The sequence below is a fragment of the Oryctolagus cuniculus genome, chromosome 11 (genome assembly GCF_964237555.1).
Source record: "Oryctolagus cuniculus chromosome 11, mOryCun1.1, whole genome shotgun sequence".
NCBI classification, from domain to species: Eukaryota; Metazoa; Chordata; class Mammalia; order Lagomorpha; family Leporidae; genus Oryctolagus; species Oryctolagus cuniculus.
The window spans coordinates 115,162,342-115,178,101 of NC_091442.1; the positions used below are offsets into that span (position 1 = coordinate 115,162,342).

The window sequence follows — 15,760 nt, forward strand, 5'->3', positions numbered from 1 at the left end:
CGCTGTGGCGTAGCAGGTAAAGCTGCTGCCTCCATTGCCAGCATCCCATATGAGCACCAGTTCGAGTCCTGGCTGCTCCACTTCCGATCCACCTCCCTACTAAAACACCTGGGAAAGTAGTGGAAGATGGTTCAAGTCCTCAGGACCCTGTACCTATGTGGGAGGTCTGGGAGAAGCTCCTGGCTCCTGGCTTCTGATGGGCCCAGCTCCTGTCCTTGCGGCCAATTGGGGAGTGAACCAGCAGACGGAGGATCTCTCTGTCTCTCTCCCTCTCTGCCTCTGCCTCTCTGTAACTCTGTCTTTCAAATAAATAAATAAAAAAAAAAAAGATTTTGTGTTTCCTCCATATCTTCAACTTTATCCAGTTTTTGAGTTCAGATTGTGTCTTAAATATCCTGGTATTGGACTCTTGACTGTATTTGATTTTTAAAAAATTTAGAGATACATTTGTTTTATTATTTGAAAGTCAGCATTACAGAGAGAGGGAAAGACAGAAAGAGATCTTTTATCTGCTGGTTCACTCTCCAGATGGCTGCAACAGTGAGGTTGGGCAAGGCCAAAGCCAAGAGCCTAGAACTCCATCCAGAGCTCCCATGTGGGTGGCAGAGGCCCAAGTACTTGGACCATCTTTTGCTGCTTTCCCAGGCACATAACCAGGGAGCTGGATTGGAAGTGGAACAGCCAGGACTCAATCTGCTGTTGATATGGGATGCTGGCGCCGCAGGTGATGGCTTACCTGCTGAGCCACAGTAGCAGCCCCTGTGCCTGATACCTCCTGTCAGGGTTCATTTCCCCCGAATTCAGGTTGAAGTCCTAACCACCCACATAAGGTCAGAATGTGACCTTATTTGAAAATAGGGTTATTGCAGATGTATTTAGTTAAGGTCATTATGGAGCAAGGTGGGCTCCCAACTGAATGTGAATGGTGTCCATATAAAAGGAAAATTGGACACACAGACATGTCCTCAGGGAGAACACCATGTAAAGTGAAGCCAGAGATCAAAGTGAGTCTTCTACAAGCCAAGAAATGACGGACTGCCAGGTACTACCAGAAGCTGGGGGAAGGCTCAGACCCAACTTCTACCTCACAGCCCTCAGAAAGAATGAACCTTGACCTGCAACTCATAGCCCCTGTATCTAGGGGGCAATAAATTTCCATCGTTTAAGTAAGTCACCCAGTTTCTGGTACTTTGTTATGGCAAGCCTAGCAAACTAACACAGTAACCTTCCTAATGTCCTAATCTTTACTTGACACTTTATTACTGTTCATAATCAGACATAATCCCTTCTCACAGGTTAGAGAACTCTGTCAAAGGTCACCTGTGACTCATCCTTGCAACTGTCACTCAATATCCAGTGTCTCCAATATACTACATAAACGGGGATGGTGACTCTAAAAGAAGCCAGAATGCTATTATGATGAAAAAAAGTTAACTGTTCTTTTCTCTCACTATATTCCATTTCACATCAAATCACAGCTTTTTTTTTTTTAATGTCTGTCCATCTCACTGCTACTACCCATCCCGTCCTTTATCGTTTCACAGCTGGAAGTTGCCCTACAGTGTCCCAGTGGTATTTCCTTCATCTATCTTTCCACCTCCCGCTGCCCCACGCCAACCACCTCCAGGGCATCACGGAAGCGTTCCTTTGTCCCGCTGCAAACCTCTCCCGCCCCTCGGCCTGCCTTGAGTCCACCGAAAGCAAGTGATGCTCACGGACCCTATCGCCGGAGCTCGCTTGGAATAAATGTCCTCTGTGGTCTTCATCTGGGTGGCCCTCACTGTCCCGCAGAATGAGTGCTCTGTGAGGAGACTTTGTCTAGTGAACTCCTCACTCCCTGCCATGTCAGCCTGGATCTGCAGACAGCACCTTGGCTCCAGTAAGGGGAGGGCCTGTTGAGAACAATAGCAGCGGCAGAACGAGCAAAGCAGGGACCGGAGTGGTGGGAGGGAAGTCCTGATGTTACCCGAGATCCTGGCTCCCCCTGTGGCTGAGGTCAGCTCTACCTTTCAAGTCTAGGAGCCCAGGAAATCCTTGTCTTGCATTTGCTGGTTTGCGTTTCTGTGGCTTGCAAACAAGAGTGATGGTCAAGAAGCTCGCTCTCTTGAGCACTGCCACCACCTTAGAATGAGGGGCCAGACTGACCTCACCTGGTGGAGAGCAGGACTGGAGAGCCCAGACGCTTCCGACGCAGACACGGCAGAGTGGCTGGGCTCAGGGAGGGTTCCAGCCGTAGCCACATGCCGCGTGGAAGCCAGCCCTCCACACAGGCCTTGGAGTCCTGGCTTCCAACCCTGTTGCCCACCTCTTGTAAATTCTGTGTTGGGGGTATTCAGCTTACTCAGGAATACTTTCTGATTCTCAAGTCTTAGGAATTTCAGGTCTTTGGGAGTCCTAATGTCAAAGGCCCACTTCCTCTCCAGAGAGCCTCATGCCAGGGAATCTCTAAGAGACGTCCAGTGTTTATTGAGGTTTATCAAGGATGACGTCAAAGCTATTTGGATTGTGCATTCCAAAGAAGGATGGTCAGCCAGGTGGCTGCGGGAGAGGCTCCCAGGACAAAGTTCATTCCACCACAGGGCCTAGAGAAGGAGCCACCACATGCCACGGAGGGTCCCCAGGGAAAACACCAAGGGGGTCGCGAGGCAGAAGACTGGGGCAAGGGGAGAGCACGGACCATGGCTTTTGTTAAGGTTTGGAGGGAAAAGCCAGGCAAGGCAAGGCAGGGCAGAGTAACCAGGTTAGGATGGGCCAGTTTGAATGTCTCCGCGGGCTCTAAATTACAGGGGTGGTCCTGGTTGCCTGGAATTAGGTCATAGAATGATTAAGGAGGAATACTGCCCCCTGAGGTGTATGGACCAGATACAGGATGTGACTGTGGACTGGTTAGTTTGCATGTCAAAGGTATGCTCCTGGCTGGCTTTGCAGTCTCTGAGTTGGCTAGTCCCAAATTAAGATTTAAGATTTCAAGACATCAGAATATATATAAGATAAAAAAATGTACAAGGTATCAAGTAACAATGTCTTTCCCTTCCTTAGGAAACCTATGCTTTTATATTTGCACACCCAAAGAAGCCATCTAAGTGATTTTGCAGAATATAGAAATATCTGTTCCTAGATAACTTTATCTCTATTTATTCAGAGAAACAGCTTCTGTGGTTTAAAAAAAGGGAAAAAGAAGGGGAAAAGCTTATTTCCCAGTACTGTGCATTGTGAACACTTCTGCTTGTCAAGTTGGTCTCCTCTGTGTTTCCAAACCCCAGCTTCTGCACCTTTGCACCTGCTGTCTCTGCCAATTTTAGATTTCTACTTTTTCTTAAGGGTCAACCCAGGACCACACTACTAGTCAACTACGTCATCGTTTGCTGTCTTATCTTTATAACTGTTTGTTAGTCTTTTAACTGTGCACCTCCTTGAGGGCAGGAGCCACACCTTCCTTCCCGCTCCTCCTCTTCATCATTTAGCATTTAGCAGCAGCCAAACACCTTCTGTTACAAATGGGACTTCCAATGCTCGGATTTTCATTTAAGTTGATACAACAGAAAACATTAAATCTTTTCGATGTCTGTAAGATTATCATTGTAAACATCATTAGTATTTTAATTTCTAAATAATTTCATCATACATACATTTTGAATACAGATTTTATTTTTAACAATCAGAAAAACAATATTCTTTTACACATTTCTAAAATCACTACTTAGAAATTTTACATTTAAATCAACTTTACTATTTTAAAAAATAGCTTGAATTCTGTATCTAAAACATAAAAATCATGCTTTGTAGCCTAAAAATTTTGTAACTAGATTCTCTTTATTTTCCAAGAGAATATGTGTGTACCAAAAATACATTTTTGGGGGCCGGTGCTATGGCTCAGCGGGTAAAGCCACCACCCAAATCATATGGGATGTCGGTTTGAGACCCGGCTGCTCCACTTCCAATCCAGCTCTCTGCTATGGCCTGGGAAAGCAGTGGAGGGTGGCCCCAGGCCTTGGGCCCCTGCACTCCCATGGGAGACCTGGAAGAAGCTCCAGGCTCCTGGCTTTGGATCAGCCCAGCTTCTGCTGTTGTGGCCATTTGGGGAGTGAACCAACTGATGGAAGACATTTCTCTCTCTCTCTCTCTCTCTCTCTCTCTCTGCCTCTGCCTCTCTGTAACTCTGCCTTTCAAATAAATACAAAATCTTTAAAAAATAAAAAATTACATTTTAAAAAAAGTAATTTCAACTTGTCAAAAAGCCAAATCATTTAAAATTTGGTTTAATTTAATATTTCTTATCTATTGCTATCAAGCTGATTTACAGCTAGATATTGTAAATAAGAAGAGAGTTTTTGGTGTGTGTCCCATGAGCACTCCTCCCTGAAACGTCCCTCCTGCGGAAGGCACCGGCTCTCCACGTTAGTGGTGCTGTACCCCCAGCAGTGTTCCCGGGAACGTCTGCAGGAGCATGGGGCACTGCTGAGTTTTTAGACTGTCCATCTGCTTCGTGGCTTAATTTGAAAAGCGTAAGTGAAGGCAGCAGGTATCTCTTTCTCAACTAGTTTTAAATTTGTGTATGGGTATATATATATATTCATGTATATATATTCAAGTGTATATATTTTAGATGTCATATATAATTCAGAATATATATATACATGCAATGTATAGTTATAAATCAGGAACTTTTAAGATTAATTTAAGATTTAAACCTCTCTTGCTGACTTTCCTTTAAAAAGAAGTGAAGAAAACAAACTCTTATTTCAAGATCTGGAATTCAAGACTGCCTTCCCGTCTCTTGAGCTCCTAATGAGCACTGAGAGGCAATCTGCATCAATTCACCACCTACTCCTTGGCATCCCCAATTCCTCCAGCAGTTATTGCGAAGGTGGCTTCATTTTCAGGCATCTCAGGGCTAACAAAATACAAGGGAACAGAAGTTTATAAAAAGCGCTATTTCTATAAATACTATAATCATGTCACAGGCATCATGCTCCCATCAGTCTGAGTCTCCAGGGACATCTCAGAGCTGGTACAGCTAAATGTGGACTCTATCCCAAGCTTGGAAATAGGCAAAAGGGGTAACCGGGTGTTCTTCAGTGTGGTCTCAGGCGTCACCTCGCAGATCCTTGGGGGCTTCTCTGATTTCACAGCAGTCTTTGTTTCTTTCTTTCTTTCTCTCTAAGATTTATTTATTTATCTGAAGGTCAGATACACAGAGGGAAGAAGAGACAGGCTGGGCCAGACTGAAGCCAGGAGTCAGGGGCTTCTTCCGGGTCTCCCATGTGGGTGCAGGGCCCAAGCACTTGAGCCACCCTCTGCTGCTTTCCCAGGCCATTAGCAGGGAGCTGGATCAGAAGCGGGGCACCCATATGGGATGCCAGCATTGCAGGCAGCAGCTGTACTTGCTACATCACAACTCTGGCCCCTGTTTTTTTTTTTTTTTTTTTTAATTATTTTTGAAAGGGAGAGAGAGAGAGAGGCAGACAGACAGGCAGAGATCTCCCATACACTAGCTCACAATAGCCATGGCTGGAGCAGGCTGAAGCTGGGAGCTGGTGCTCGATCCTTCTCCTGTGCAGGTGCAAGGAACCCAACCACTTGGGCCATCACTTTCTGCCTGTTAAGGTATGCATCAGCAGGAAGCTGGAATCAGGACTGGGGCTGGGCTCTAACCCAGGAGCTGAACTCTGATGTGGAGCTAAGGTCTAGAGAGGATGACATACAGTATACAAATTATCAATGGGACAGACCTATGTCCTAGTGGTTAAGATGCATTCTGGGACACTCACATGCAGTACGAGAGTGCCTGAGCTGAAGTCCCACCTCTGCTAATGCACAGCCTGAGAGGCAGCATTGATGGCTCAAGCCCTGGGCCCCGCCGCCCACATGGGAGACCTGAACTGAGTTACAGGCTCCTGGCTTCAGCCTGGCCCAGACCTAGCTGTTACAGGTATTTGGGAAGCAAACTAGCAGATGAAAGATCTCTCTCTCTCTCTCTCTCTCTCTCTCTCTCTAGTAAATAAAAATAAATAGAAAAATTATAAAAATAATGTGATACCACCATCCCATACGAGCTCCAGTTTGAGTACTGGCTGCTTCACTTCTGATTCAGCTCCCTGCTAATGCTCCTGGTAAAGCAGAAGAAGATGGTCCAACTACTTGGGCCCTGCCACCCACGTGGGAGACCTGGATGGAGTTCCAGGCTCCTGGCTTTGCCTGGCACAGCCCCTGCCATTGTGGCCATTTAGGGAGTGAATGAGTGGATGGAAGGTCTCTCTCTCTCCTTCTCTCTGTAACTCTGCCTTACAAATAAATAAATAAATCTTTTTAAAAAATCATTATCAGGGCCGGTGTTGTGGCATAGTAGGTAAAGCTGCTGCTGCAGCACCAGCATCTTATATGGGCGTCTGTTTGAGTCCTGGCCTCTCCACTGTTGATCCAGGTCCTTGCTAATGTGCCTGGGGAAGCAGCTGAAGATGGCCTAAGTGCTTGAGCCCTGCCACCCATGTGGAAGACCTGGACGAAGCTCCTGGCTTCAGCCTGGTCCAGCTCTGACCATTGCGGCCATTTGGGGAGTGAACCATCGGATGGAAGATCTTCCCCCACCCCATTATTCTTTCAAATAAAAAATCTTTAAAAAAATCATCAATGGGATGAATGTAAGCTCTGTGGGGGCAGGGACTTGTCTTTTTGTTTTATTCACTGCTTTATCTCAAGAACCTGTAACAGCTGATGTACAGTAGGTTTCTCTGTACAAATTTACTAAATTTATACTTCCTAATCAGTAGTTATATACATATATATACACATCTATATGTGTGTGTATATATACATCCATGTGTGTGTGTGTGTGTGTGTGTGTATTTAGGCCTAGAGTGTGAGACCAAAGTCAAGGTCTCTCTGGGTCTGATGGCCATCCTTACATCTGTCTCACTTTCTGGGAAATGTTTAAGAGCATTTTTAGGTAGAGATAGGGAAAACTGAAGTTTTAGTGGAGAAGACACATAAAGCTAATTCTGGCATACATGACATATAAATATCTACACTTTTTATGTCAATTAGAAAAAATATTAAAAAATCAACTGTCATCTGAAAAGCAAATGGAGTTAACCAAGTGAAAAGAAAGGAGACTAAATTCCCAAATGTTGCTCTTCTGTACAACATTTGTACTTAGGACTCTAGTTGGAATTGATGTTTCCTTATCTAGCTGCACTGGGTGCCTTCAAAGGTCGGGGACCATGTCTATGTGTTAACAGAATTCCTGAATCCCTAGTACCTAGCACATAGTAGGGACTTCTCAATCAATTGAAAAAATTGGGAGAGGAATTCAAACAGGTAGCATCTTCCAGTAGAATAATCATAGACTCTCAAGAGACAATTGTTTAATACCATATGTACAAGAATCTGAGGAAGAAAAGGAAAATATTTACCTGTCATAAATCTTGGCAATTCTCAGCTCTCCTCTTCCCTTTCGCAGGCTTATTCTTGTTGTTGAAGCATGAGCCAGAATGTGTCCCCCGATGGGTTTTTTGGGATCTGCCTGAAAGCTGAATTAATGAAACACATCTTCAGGTTCCATGACATTGGCTACACACAGCCACGTCTGCTATCACAATGCAGGCTTTCTGTGGAGGTGACAGGAGATGAGTAGATGCATATTCCAAACAAGCCTGCTCATCTAACATGGAGTAGGATGTTGTCTGGAACTGCTATACACCCCATGACCACCTAGTTCAGGCTTCTGTGATTCTTATGCAAATAGTCCATGTTTTGTTTGACTTTTTTTTTTTTATAATAAGTTAGTATTGAAAAAGCACAGGCGGCCCGCGCCGTGGCTCAATAGGCTAATCCTCCACCTTGCGGCGCCGGCACACCGGGTTCTAGTCCCGGTCGGGGCGCCGGATTCTGTCCCGGTTGCCCCTCTTCCAGGCCAGCTCTCTGCTATGGCCAGGGAGTGCAGTGGAGGATGGCCCAGGTGCTTGGGCCCTGCACCCCATGGGAGACCAGGAAAAAGCACCTGGATCCTGGCTCCTGCCATCGGATCAGCGCGGTGCGCCGGCTGCAGCGGCGGCCATTGGAGGGTGAACCAACGGCAAAGGAAGACCTTTCTCTCTCTGTCTCTCTCTCTCACTGTCCACTCTGCCTGTCAAAAAAAAAAAAAGCACAGGCCTAGACTAATTCTTAAACTTCAGCAAATTTTGTTTTTTTACAAAATGTAAACACTGAATTAATTCATTCATTTATCAAAAATATTTACATACCAGACACTATTCTAGACTAATGAGTAAGAAATACCCAACTTTCTCCATGAAATGGGACAGATTAAGAATTTCTTTCTTGTTCATTAACTGTATATTGGAATCCTTCGATGTTGTGCTGGTTATAAATCTGCAGTGAGAACAATCTTGGAACTATCTTTGTTATGGATAGGCAAAGTCTATTCTAATTTAGATATTGAAAAGATTAGCTCATACAGTGTCTTATGTGGATTCAAAAAATTATGGTGGTAAGGCAGTAAATTGAATCCAGATGCATATTAAAAGGACTATACGCCATGACCATGAAGGATTTATCCCAGGAATGCAAGGGTGGTTCAACATAAATCATAAATGTAATAAACCACATTAACAGAATGAAGAACAAAAGCAACTTGATCATTTGAGCTGGTGCAGAAAACAACCTGGGCTCAGAAGTCATCAATAAAAGGCTACACTCGATCAAAATAAGCTGTACTCAGCATTATGGCTTTATCTCTGAGACACTGTAGTTACAGAGTCAATTCAGCCTGTGCCTGCTCCATCAAAGTGCTCAGGTTCTGGCACTCTAAGCTTGCGGCTTGGTGTCTGAATACGTGGCTGACAGGTATGAGGTTAAATACACGGCTGGGGGCTGATGAAGTTAGACGGTCTCTGGTAAAGGGTTTGCTGAGATAAACTGCTGCTAGATTCAATGGTTCAGAGGTTAGGACTAGAAGATCCCTAGGTTGGATGGGATAGGCTAAGATTTATCAGGTCCACAGAGGAAGAAGAACATACAATTATTTTGTAGTGAATCGCTATCAAAGCAGTAGCAGTCAAGCGGTTAAGACTAACAGTAGTAAGGAAGTTGGAAGGTTGGTTTGCTACACCAGGCAGATGAAGGGGCAGTAAAGCAATAAAGTCATCTCAAGTCATCTCAGTTGGATGAAATGGCTAAGGGGCCAGCGCTGTGGCACAGCAGGTTAACGCCCTGGCCTGAAGCATTGGCATCCCATATGGACACCGGTTCGAGATCTGGCTGCTCCATTTCTGATCCAGCTCTCTGCTATGGCCTGGGAAAGCAGAAGATGGCCCAAGTCCTTGGGCCCCTGCACCCGTGTGGGAGACCCAGAAGAAGCTCCTGGCTCCTGGCTTCGGATTGGCACAGCTCCGGCCATTGAGGCCTTTTGGGGAGTGAACCAGCGGATGGAAGACCTCTCTCTCTCTCTCTGCGTCTCCTCTCTCTGTGTAACTCTGACTTTCAAATAAATAAATAAATACAAAAGAACTATAATTTACTTCATTATTATATTCTTTCTCGATCCATCTCCTATGCCCTATCAATAAGCTCCTTAAGAGCAGGCTACATTGTGTTTTGCTCTGTAGCAACCAGTTATGCCGTGGGTGCTCAAAAATGGCTTTTGAAATTAAAATATGAAGCGACAAAAATTCCAAGGAGACTATTGGGCTGCAGAAAGATAACGCTTTTACAGAAATTATGTAAAAATAAGATTGGACGAGTTGGAAATTTCAATCGAGGAGATAAAGAAGGGGTGGCCATTGTGGTGCAGCAAAGTTAAGCCATTGCTTGCTACACCCCGCAGCCCATATCAGAGTGCCGGTTTTGAGTCTTGGCTACTCTGTGCTGCCAAGCCAGCTTCCTGCTAATGTGCCTGGGAGGCAGCAGGTAACGGCCCTAGTACTTGGGTTCCTGCCACCCACTAGAGATCCAGATGGAGTTCCTGGCTCCCAGCTTCAGACTGGCCCAGCCCTGGCTGTGTTGCAGTCATCTGGGAAGTGAGTTAGCAGACAGATCTCTCTCTCTCTCTCTCTCTCCTTTCTTTCATTGCCTTTCAAATAAATAATTTTTTAAAAAGAGGAGATAAGAAAGGATGGTCAGTTTAACTTAATGGGCAGAGAGACATCAGAGCTCTGTAACTGCTTCTCACAGCGGATCTCTACTACTCGGTGTGCATGGTTAGCTCCATTTTCCCTTTCACAAAACGTCTGTGGTATCTTTGAGTCTTCTCTTCCATCCTTGTCTCCTCACCTCGGATGACATTGCCTGCTGCTTCATACAGAAAACAAGGGTTCTCAGGAAGACGCTCCCCTACGTCCTCCTCTGTCTATCTCCGCCTGCACACTCGTCTGCAGGTATCTTCCTCCTTCCCTCTGAAACCCTTCATATTTCGGGAAGCCGTCTCCTCAAAGCCTTTGCACAAGAGGTCCCTTTGAAACGAAAGCCCTTTCCCTAGCACGTGTTCTTCCACAGCTCCTCGTCCTTCAGGAGACACCTCCCTTGGGACCCTTTGTTCCATCCCCTGATCCTGCCATGGTGCATATTCCTCTATTAAAGCATGCGCCATTTTATTTTTAATTCATGGGTTTCACTCCCTTATTATATGCTAAATCCCTGTTCATCCTGTAACTCTGGTGCCTAGAAAAGTGCTATAACATAGTAGGTCTTCCATAGGATGAATACAGAGAAGCAAACTTTGGATGTCCCTGATCTAGGTCCTCCTGGACACAGATTTGTGACACATCCTTTAAAAAGTTATAATTCAAGGGACTTTTGAAGGCTGTTCTGACAGAAAGGCAAATTTAAAAAGAGACAGACTCCCTTGAATTGAAATATTCTTCCTTCCTTTATAGATAACCTAGGGAAGAGTGGGAAGCTGAAGCTATGATTTTTAGTGCACTGTTGTTAGCTGTTACCAAGGTAACACCCTACGGACAAAGGAGAACAGGTGCCACTGTGTGCCATTGATTACCCTAGTTGAAGAACTGAATGTTAACAATGTCATCCCCGAAAGGATATCCTTTGAATGAACTAAGGGGAAATAAATTACTGGATTTGCAAAAAGGATTGCAGGATTTGCTTAGAAACTTATAGAAGAGACATGGTGGCAGCATGCTGGCATAGCAGGGTAAGCTGCCGCTTACGAAGCTCGTATCCCGTATCTGAGTGCTGGTTTGAGTCCCGGCTGCTCTGCCTCCCAGCCAGCTTCCTGCTACTACACCTGGAAAGGCAGCGGATGTTGAGTCCAGTGCTTGGGCCCCTGCCACCCACGTGGAAGACCCGGATGCAGTTTCCCTTTCCTGGTTTCTTCCTGGTCCAGACCTGTTTGTTGTAGCCATTTGGGAAATGAACTAGTGGATGGAAGCTCGCTCGCACTCTCTCTTTTTCTGTTTCTGTCTCTGTCACTCTGCCTCTCAAATAAATACATAAAGCTTTTTTTTTTCTTAAAAAAAGATGTATTTATTTTACTTGAAAGTCAGCATTACACAGAGAGAGTAGGAGAGACAGAGAGAGAGGTCTTCCATCTGCTGGTTTACTCCCCAGTTGACCGCAACGGCTGGAGCTGTGCCCATCTGAAGCCAGGAGCCAGGAGCCTCCTCCAGTCTGGTTCTCTCATGCAGGTACAGGGGCCCAAATACTTAAATCATCTTCTACTGCTTTCCCAGGCCATAACAGAGAGCTGGATTTGAAGTGGATCAGCCAGGACTTGAACTGGTGCTCATGTGGGATGCCGGCACTGCAGGTGGCAGCTTTACCCACTACACCACAGCGCCAGCCCTATAAAGCTTTTAAGAAAAGATATTATGAGGCTGGCACTGTGGTGCAGTGGCTTAATGCCCTAGCCTGAAGCGCCGGCATCCCATATGGGCGCTGGTTCTAGTCCCGGCTGCTCCACTTCCGATCCAACTCTCTGCTATGGCCTGGGAAAACAGTAGAATATGGCCCAAGTCTTTGGGCCCCCTTGCACCCACGTGGGAGACTGGGAAGAAGCTCCTGGCTCCTGGCTTCAGATCGGTGCAGCTCTGGCTGTCATAGCCAGTTGGGGAGTGAACCATCAGATGGAAGACCTCTCTCTCTCTCTCTCTCTCTCTCTCTGCCTCTCCCCTCTCTGTAACTCTGACTTTCAAATAAATAAATAAATCTTTATAAAAAAAGATATTATGTGGATAAAAAATCCTCAAAACTGACTCATAAACTAAGAGGCTATATTAATCAAAATAGATTAAGTATAACCTATTCTGCAACATAGCATAATAGCTTTAGTTCTGAAATAATATCAAACCAATTTTGTTTGCTTCATCAAGGTATCCAGGATTCTGTATAATATTGAGTGTATGTTATGGCTTTTAACATTTCTTGTAGAGCTCTAACACTTTGATACTTTAACTAAAGATACAGACTTTTCCCTGGAAAGATGCATAAATGCACCCATATAAAATATTTTTTGTGTGGGGCTGGCATTGTGGCAGAGTGGATAAAGCTACCATTCGTGATGCCAGTATCCTATATGGGCACCAGCTCATGTCCCAGATACTCCACTTCTGAGCCAGCTCCCTGATAATGGCCTGGAAAAAGCAGCAGAAGATGCCCAAGTGTCTGGGTCCCTGTCTGGCTTTGGCCTGGCCCAGTGCTGGCTGTTGTGATCATCTAGGGAGTAAACCAGATGGAAGACCTTTCTCTCTGTCTCTCCCTCTCCCTCTGTAACTCTTTCAAATAAATAACAAAAGATTTAAAAAAAAATTCTTTTTCATTGAAAGTAAGTTTACGAGACTCATGACCTCCCTCTGGTGTATGCAAGTATTACTACTAATAATAACCACAACTAAGATTTAGAGTCTTTACTATATGGCCAACATTCTTTTAAGTCATCTAATTATTTCTCTTTGCATGGATTCCATATTTAGTAAATAATTATGGATTAAAATTTGGATTTATACAGAGGCCTATATACAGTGAGGGAATGCACTGGTCACATGGACCTCACATGTAGCTCTATTTTTCATTTTCAATAGACTGATCCTCTGGTTTTTCAGTCTTGTGAGTTTCATTCATGTGAGTCTGCCTCTGAGAGATGGACTGGTTCTCAAAAGGCTGACCAAATCAAATCTTTGCCTGCAGGCTGAGGGTCCTGAGCTGTGGTCAAGTCACTAGTGTAATGGGCACACCCCTGCAAAGCCTTTTGGATGACAGCATGCCAGGCTTTCCCCAAGCAGAAACAGCTCTGATACACTGTATGGTGTGTGAGCTCTGGAATTAGACTTGGGTTCAAATTCTGGCTTGTCAGCTGTGTGATGTCAGGAAAATTGTTTGAACGTCCCAAGTTTCTGTTTGTTCATTGTAGATGGACGACAGTAACTGTGCTTGTCTGGTAGGATAATTGTGAGAATAAAATGAAATAATTTACCTAAGGCATTATCCCAGGGCTACAATTATTATTATTCCTCTGCTTTCCTAATCCTGACTCAAAGGCTTATTACCTACATTTCCTTGGATTAGACACTTACATTTCTGAACCTCAGTTTCTTTCACTGCAAAGTGGAAACAAAAAGACCTTACCTTTTAGGCCTGATGTGAGGATTCAAGATGCTTTTAATATAGCTCTTTGGGAGTCTACTATATGCCAGGAACCACATCTAGTCATTTATGTACATAGCTCTACCCTTACAGTAACCTTGGCACATAAAAGATCCCCAATAAATGATAACTGTTATCACTAAACTAAATGATTCTGTTCAAACAGTTGCCCTTTCGAAGTTTACTTGAACTTCCCAACTTCCAGCAGCTATAACCAAGTCTTGGGGTAAAGTACAAGAAGGTGCAGTCACATTCCACAGCGCTTTAGAGGCCTTTAATTTACTTCTATTTCTGACCAAGTTAAAACAGCATCATCAAACCACCCACAAGCCTCCTTTAGCCTATTCTCTTATTTTCCCTTCTTTCACATTTTCTTCTCTTCCTTCCTCCTTTTCTCAGGAGACCGAGGAGTACAGAGAGGAGGAGGAAGAGTGGTGGGTGGATTTTGGCATAAAAAAGGACAGAGAAAGGTTATTTCATTTCTCTCCCTCTGGTTGAACAGCATACGGCACATTGTTGAAGCTGAGACCCAGAACAGCCTGGGCTGTCTACTTCCACTTAGGATGATGTGCTGATGAAACATAGTTATGGGATGGATGGGAAGAGAGCATGGTGAGACTCACAGAACGTCAGCTTTGAAGTCAAAGATGCCTGGGTTCAAATCCTGACTCCCTCAGTTGTAAGTTGCGTTGTGGGCAAGCACTAAGTTCGCTGAGCCTCTTCTTCCACTGTTACAGTTTAGGAATAATCATAACCCCTGCTTCAAACACTGGTTGCAGTGTGGTGCCTTAGGGGCCTGGGCAAGGGCAAACTTGAAGGACAACAGATACTCCTGATGCTTCCACTTGTAAGGGGTACGGATGGAATTTCTAAGGAAGGACCCATTGAGGAAAGAGAAGCTGATTGAACCTGTCCAACAGTGAGGAGGAGCTTTTGAGATGAGAGCAAGATGGGGAACAAAGAGAACTGTCAAATGTAAGAATTTTAGGGAAAGAGAAGAATTTTTTTTTTTAAGATGTATTTTATTTATTTGAAAGGCAGAATGACAGAGGGAGAGGAAGAGAGAGCGCTTCCATTTGCTGAATCATTCCCCAAATGGCTGTCCATCCAGGTCTCAGGGCCCAAGTACTTAGGCCGATTTCTGCTGCCTTCCCAGGCATATTATCAGGGATCTAAATCAGAAGCAGAGCAGCTGGGATACAAACCAGTGCTCCAATATGGGATGTCAGCATTGCACACAGAGGCTCATCCTCCTGGACCTCAGCACCAGCCTGGAATGCTTTTCAAAAAAATGATATTGGGGCCAGTGTTGTGTTGAAATGGGTAAAGCTGCCACCCACAATGCTGGCATCCCATATGGCCACCAGTTCAAGTCCTGGTTACTCTGTTTCCAATTCAACACCATGTTAATTGCATGGGAAAAGCAGAAGACAACCCTAGTGCTTGGGCCCCTGCTACCCACATTTGAAACCCAGATGAAGCTCCTGGCTCCAGGCTTTGGACTGGCCCAGTGCTGGCCGTTGCGGCCATTTAGGGAGTGTACCAGCAGATGGAAGATCTTTCTCCCTCAGCTTCTCTTTAACTCTGACTTTCAAAAAAAATTAATCTTTTAAAAAAGTTATGTTTAATAAGTTTTGCTAAGTAACACTTTATGTCTGCTCCCAAAATATGCAAAAAAAAAAAAAAAACTATACTTTTTTCAACATTTTGAAAATGGAATTCTGAGCTTTTTGTGGGGTGGGGTGCAGCCACATCTGAGATTTGTTTCATAAAAAGCACAAGGAGGCTCCAGGAGGCTGAGTTGCAGCAGATCACATGAGAAGTGTATGAGATGATACATGAAAGTACCTGGTGCGGGCCAACGCCGTGGTGCAGTAGGTTAATCCTCTGCCTGTGGCACCGGCATCCCATATGAGCACCGGTTCTAGTCCCTGCTTCTCTTCTTCCCATCCAGCTCTCTGCTGTGACCTGGGAAAGCAGTAGAAGATGGCCCAAGTCCCTGGGCCGCTGCACCCACATGGGAGACCGGGAAGAAGCTCCTGGCTCCTGGCTTCGGATCGGCGCAGCTCCAGCCGTTGTGGCCATTTGGGGAGTGAACCAATGGACATAAGACCTTTCTCTCTGTCTCTCCCTCTCACTATCTGTAACTCTACCTCTCAAATAAATA

The 15,760-nt window shown here is 44.9% G+C and overlaps 1 protein-coding gene across 6 annotated transcripts in view; it reads right to left on the minus strand.

The window, feature by feature from the left end:
- Positions 1 to 3,626: 3,626 nt before the first annotated feature.
- DMC1 (DNA meiotic recombinase 1) overlaps positions 3,627 to 15,760 on the minus strand; it is a 43,339-nt gene continuing 31,205 nt past the window's right edge. For all 6 annotated transcript variants that reach the window (XM_070051498.1, XM_070051499.1, XM_008257039.4 and 3 more), the window contains 2 exons: positions 7,413 to 7,529; positions 3,627 to 4,894 (listed from right to left, as the gene is read on the minus strand). In XM_070051498.1, the coding sequence (XP_069907599.1) occupies positions 4,825 to 4,894; positions 7,413 to 7,529 (187 nt within the window). In that variant the 3' untranslated portion in view covers positions 3,627 to 4,824. The remainder of the gene's footprint in view (positions 4,895 to 7,412; positions 7,530 to 15,760) is intronic.